Source organism: Azolla caroliniana, unplaced genomic scaffold, assembly GCF_043228905.1.
Source record: "Azolla caroliniana isolate FFs.n. ecotype wild unplaced genomic scaffold, voAzoCaro1.0.p SCAF_1002, whole genome shotgun sequence".
Taxonomy (NCBI): Eukaryota; Viridiplantae; Streptophyta; class Polypodiopsida; order Salviniales; family Salviniaceae; genus Azolla; species Azolla caroliniana.
Window position 1 is genome coordinate 7,181 of NW_028231437.1, and position 5,869 is coordinate 13,049.

A 5,869-nucleotide genomic window follows, 5' to 3' on the forward strand; every position below is an offset into this window, starting at 1 on the left:
TTCACACAGGGCGTTCCCTTCCTTTTATAGAACAAGGAGAGGGATGCGTTACAATGTGGGATAAATCCTGACTTACATGGGATCGTCTGTCCCGACTTGACTACTCTTCGGCGCCATAAAGCCGCCCTCGATATTCACACTAAATGTACATGGGTGCGTACACATGCTGCACCCCGCCAACGTAGCCATTGTTTCCCGGTTTCCGCCTCTGGCCGAAATTCTTCACAACAACGTAATATGCATCAAAACAGTTGGTACCATCATGACTGCAGAGAGATGAGAGTCCCAGTTCACAGAGACATAGCTCAAATGTTGTCTGATCTCCATCTCACTCAATGTGAAATGGGTAATTGGCAAACGGGCAATTCACCCCTCTGCCTATGCAATGTCACAGCTTGCAAAATGAAACCCCAGAATATGAATTCCATACTGTCATTGTGCGCCCCATCGCGTTCACCATCAATAACAAAGGTGATATCCATCAGAAGACTCTCATAACCTCACCAAAGCCCATGTGATAATTTTCTCATATTCAATTCAGTGGCCCATATTTGGCACAACTTTTTATTTACCTAATCTCTAAGTCGACATGCATGATCACACTAAAATAGGTAGACATGAACTTGCCTTGCAAATGTTTGTCCTTGGGAGGGCATTCAACATGATTCGTAGCTTTGACAATTGCTATCTCCAAATCCTACACAAGAAAGTTTGGATTACAGAATACACTCCAACCAATGGAAAGTGTTCAAGAAATGCAACTGACAAAAGCTTTGAAATACATGCATGTACAACAAAGCCCAATTAATAGAAAGCTTTGAAAAGCCAATAAAAACATTTTATACCAGAAAAACTTTGAAATACATGCATGTACAACAAAAGCCCAAATAATAGAAAGCTTTGAAAAGACAATAAAAACATTTTATAGCTGGAAAGCTTTGAAATACATGCATGTACAACAAAGCCCAATTAATAGAAAGCTTTGAAAAGCCAAGAAAAACATTTGATAGCAGGAAAGCTTTGAAATGTTAACCAAATTATCTAAAATGCTTTGAAAAATTGCACTACTCACAAAAGAAATTCAACAAAATGGGAAGCTTTGAAATGGTAGAAAAAAGGTTTTGAAGTAAAGAAATGTTTGGATGTACAAACAAATCGAAAATATTTTACGAGAAAACGCAAAGGTTGGATTTAAAATAGGGGATTTTTTTAAATGGAAAGGTTTGAAATAGTAGAAACACATTTCAAAGGTTGGTCTTCCTTATTATTATGGAAAGCTTGAAATAGACAATATATATATGGTTTATTGATTTTACAACAAGAAAAACAAAAGGAAAGTTTGGCGAGAACAATTTCTTTGAAAGGCTCTACGCAGACTCGGCTGAGTAGCTCCTCCACCAGCCATTACTCTCACTTTGAGCTTCCTTCAACGAAGAATAAAGCAGCAGAATATGATGGTGATGATGATGAATGACAGAAAGAAAGAAGACGATGAATATAAATCAGCCCAGCAAGCTCCTCCACCTTCACCTTCACGAATCCATCCACGGTTACAAACACCTCCATCTCCAGTAAGAACAGTGCAAATTTCCTGTTAGAAACGGGGGTTCAAGTGGCCATATATGTGACCTTACCTAATAAGAAATCCTGAATCATAACAGGGACCTCATGGGCTGTATATGGTGCCAATGTATGGGCAAGCTAAGGAACCATATTCACCCAGTTCCCCCCTCATTCAGTTTCCTAATTACTTCACCGAAAATGTTAGGAGGTAATACACCTTATTGTAAGCTTCATTTGGCACTGTTTCTGTCGCTGATGATAATCAACTGATATTATTCCATTTGAAATTCTATACAGGCCAATCAAATTTCATAACTTCCATGTTTTTCACACCAGAAATGATCCTCCAATCAATTCATATGAGGATTCAATTCTAATTCGTGGAGGACAAGTTCATGACACAGACCTTCATTTACATACTCTTCATGAAGAGAGTTCTTCTGATGGTATACTGTAGAAAATTGATCTCTCCTGTGCTTTAAATTCTAGGACAGAGGTTTAATTATCGTCAAAAAAAAAAAAAAAAACCATTCCTTTGAAAGGTCAGAATAAACAAGGAGATTACTCTGAGCTATCCTTCAGACAGTAACATCAAACATAGGGTTCCTATCTGTCGAGATGTATTGAAACAGATTATTTGAAATAATGGTTTTAAATACTGAAAATTTGATCATTGCTACATTTTCCGTTGGCTTTGAGGTTTTTTCGATGATCATGCAAAACTGTATTCTTAATGTTGAGAGAGAGAGAAAAATGAATTCATCACTTGTGTTACAAGAGTAATTTCTTTATTACAGAATCAGACCCTTTACCAGCTATTGAAAGTTTGTGCATAACTGAGGAAGCAGTACTTGGAAACACAATTAGGGCAGTTGGTAATTCTATCAATGGTACTACGTTGTGTCACTTTCAGGTAGAAAATGAATGATTGATTTTAATTTGATAGCGAAGTAGAATATTGACTAAATTGATAGCTACTTCTCATTGGTCTTTCTAAACAGTGGGTGCGGCACAACAAAGATGGCAGTTTTTTCCATATTGCAGGTATTATTTAACGTCTTTAATTAAAGGTGGTTTTCCTATCTAATATTTAAAGAAACTTTTTGTTTTTACAGGTGCTGCACAACCTGAGTATACTATTACTGCTGATGATATAGATACACGTCTGTCTTTGGAGTGCACTCCGATGGATGATAGAAACAGGAAAGTAAGGAAACTATCATTGCTATAAACAAAATGAAATTGAAATGCATAAGAATTGGTACATTCAATGATTATATTGATAACTGCCCTATAAATGATTACAACACCAGTACGAGAACGGAAAAATTTCCATCGCATGTACAGTATTTGGTCAATTTGTTTCAAATCAACAAATAACTTTCCATAACTTCCTTGGCAGGGATATATGATTTCGGTGTTTGTCAACAATAGAAATTTCATAACTTTACGTAAGCATATGTTTTATTTCATACACACTTTACTTTCATGTAATAAATCCCTGTTTCTGACATATGATTAACTTTGTTGGCTCATTAAAAACTGTATGTGTATAAGGTATGGACAATAAGGTGCCTTAAAGAATAATATTACTTGTATGAATACTTAGTTATTCTTAGCTCTATTGCTCATCTGAATAACGTGTGAACAATAAGCTGCTTTGTCATTGGTAAGGCATCGTCATGCCGTATATTTTCATAAATTTTTCATTAAAACAGGATTATGCTTGTACCTAGCCATTTGAACATCTTTTAGTTTGTTTTTCTGCAGCTTACTGAATACTTACAAATCTGAATGCCATTTTATCCATGTTCTTGAAATATAATATTGGGATTTGCAATGTTTATTTCAGAAGATGGCATTAAGGATCAGTTATCTGAGTATCTTGATTTTGGGCAAGCGATTTTCTCTGTGAAACTTGGGGTCAGTCTGCTACCAACTACTATTCATCCTTTTTTTTATAATGTTTTCGTTTATAAAGAATTTATCTCATTATCTGTAGGTTGAAAGTTCTCAAGACAGTCCATTTGAGCCCGCTACCTTGATATTGAGACGATCTGGTTATGAGCTGAAAAAGTTAAATGGAAAGAAAGCTGTGTTAAATGAAAGATATGCATCAGAATCACCTGTAATACACTTATTTGGGATCTCAATTCATAAGGGCAATATATATGTCTGCTAATACATGGAGACTCCTGTGACATTGTCAAGTGTAGTGTTTTATCATGCCCAGTAAAATTGTGCATTCATTACTGTCCTTTCTGCAATATCTTGCAGGTTGAGATTAAAGTTGTAAAGGATTGTCAATGTGCGATCATAAATAGTGGTGGCATCATCCAACTGCTAGATTGTGAAGAAAATCGGTGCGTTCAATAGGGCTTTCTTACCTTTCATCATTAATCAAGAATTAAATAGAGCAGTTTAGCTTGGTATTTTGAATTTCGCATTGTTCTGGTTTGATGAGTCGCATCATATGATGACTTTCTTTGGTCTGTGTAGAAGGCCAGTCTTAGCTTCATATCTGTGAGGTTTCATTAGTTTCTGGTGAAGTTAATGCTAATTGAGATTATATGACACAGAACCCGAGATTTACTGGTTTTGACTATGCGGGCATTTGTCAAAGCGGTAAGATGGTAAATGCATTTCTGACATCTTTGCTGCAGATAAACTGAATCTGATGTGTTTTACACGGTTACATGAATTATAATGCAGGCTATTGATCGAAAGAGAACCAAAAAGGTTTTCTGGAAGTAAAGATGTGAAGTTTAATTTTTCCATCAGTGGTCTTTGGCACATAATGGACAGGGTTCTTCTATGTGCCTGTACTGTAGTTTTACCAACTTATGTACAGTTTTCTTTGTACAGAATGTGTATGATTATTTTGTTATTTCGGGATCCCTACAATGATCATCATAGTCATTGAATAACTGATATTATTATTATTATTCTTTAAAGAATTAGTTGTTATACTTAGTTTTCACTTTCAATCCTTTTGAATGCGAAGGTGTTTGAGTTAAGTACCTTCTGTCTATCTTTTATTCATATAAATTTGACAGCTTACTCCAGAATTCAGAGGCTTTGATTGATGAACATCTTGTTCTTGGTTGTGTGGTGCTATTTCAAGTTTCGGCTGTCATGCTATTAATGGTTATTGCTTGGTATTAACAAACAAGATGTTTACTCAATACCCAGAGAAGCGTAACTGGCAAAGACTTCCAAGCACTTGAAAGGTAACCTTGTAACTGGCATGATAGTGTAGGATGGTGAGATTGAGAACATTTCTTATCAGGCTGATGTCATTCCTTTTGTCCATAAAATTGTATGAAAATGTCCCTTTTGTGAACATGATATGGCAAGATATTGTATTATTAGGTTCAGCTATTGGCTAATGCTTTCCTAACATTATATGCACAGCAAACCATTGAGCGTAAATTATGAAGTGTATTCCCGTTTTTCAATAAAGCCAAATCTTTGCTTTGGACATATGCAGCATCATTTTCTAGTGTTGGAATATGATATAGCTGGGTGTCGTGTTATTAGATTCAGATATTGGCCAAATGCTGCATCTTCCTCATGCTTTTCTTGGTATAAGTGACTCACAATGTGTGCAGTAAACCTTTGATCATAAATTAATGTTTGATCTCATGAATTAATAAGCCAAACCTTTGCTTTTGGCATATGCCTCACTACCTCTCTAGTGCTGGAACAAATTTGGGTGATACAACATTGTATTTCAAAAATTACCTGTGAATGTGTTATGGAGTACTTTTAACATTATGTTTAGCAGTAGTTTATACTAACTAAAAGAAGTCATTTCTGAGAGAGTTCATATTTGTGGGAACAGTCACACAATCTTAATAGAACTTTTTATATGCTTGAATTTGAGATATATGGTGGAGTCCCATATTAGCATCTGCCAGTACCCATCTGTAGAATGTAGACGAGAGTGTAAATTTCTCTCTAAAACATGATTAGGATAAAATTTAGAGATCTCTCCATTCTGGATCGACGTATGCTAGAGATCTTTCGAGGGCAAAAATTACAATATATCTGACTTGAGAATCTTACATGTACTAATAACAAGATTCTTTAGTCTCTTTTTCTCTTATTTACTTTTTTTTTACACCGTGATTTGTTGCTCTCCAATACGAGAAAAAACATAAGATGTAATCTCTCGTTTGGTCTTACAGGCCATTTTGACCTCTTAAAATATGTTAATGTATCTTTCTTTCTTTATCCCTCTCTCTCTCTCAATATGATAAATCTGATCTTAACCTTGAAGTTGATGTAGCTAAAAATATGGCCG

General features: G+C 35.4%; 1 protein-coding gene across 2 annotated transcripts; it reads left to right on the plus strand.

The window, feature by feature from the left end:
• Positions 1-1,361: 1,361 nt before the first annotated feature.
• Positions 1,362-4,944, plus strand: LOC147847454 (uncharacterized). 2 transcript variants are annotated; one of them, XM_087339175.1, is made up of 12 exons: positions 1,362-1,571; positions 1,662-1,771; positions 1,861-2,009; positions 2,361-2,476; positions 2,565-2,607; positions 2,679-2,770; positions 2,966-3,014; positions 3,419-3,486; positions 3,566-3,691; positions 3,841-3,926; positions 4,143-4,188; positions 4,276-4,944. In XM_087339175.1, exons 1-12 carry the CDS (start codon positions 1,452-1,454, stop codon positions 4,315-4,317), a joined length of 1,047 nt encoding a protein of 348 aa, XP_087195301.1. In that variant the 5' UTR covers positions 1,362-1,451; the 3' UTR covers positions 4,318-4,944. The 2 variants fall into 2 exon arrangements, with proteins under 2 accessions (XP_087195301.1, XP_087195300.1); XM_087339174.1 differs by having other exon boundaries at positions 1,363-1,571; positions 3,416-3,486.
• The last annotated feature ends 925 nt before the right edge of the window (positions 4,945-5,869 follow it).

Bases quoted from the DNA above. Each gene is read 5' to 3' on its own strand.
- LOC147847454 (XM_087339174.1), top strand. From the start codon at position 1,452: ATGATGGTGATGATGATGAATGACAGAAAGAAAGAAGACGATGAATAT. The intron at 1,572-1,661 runs GTAAGAACAGTG...GAATCATAACAG, and splicing joins TACAAACACCTCCATCTCCA to GGACCTCATGGGCTGTATAT. The intron at 3,692-3,840 runs GTAATACACTTA...AATATCTTGCAG, and splicing joins GATATGCATCAGAATCACCT to GTTGAGATTAAAGTTGTAAA.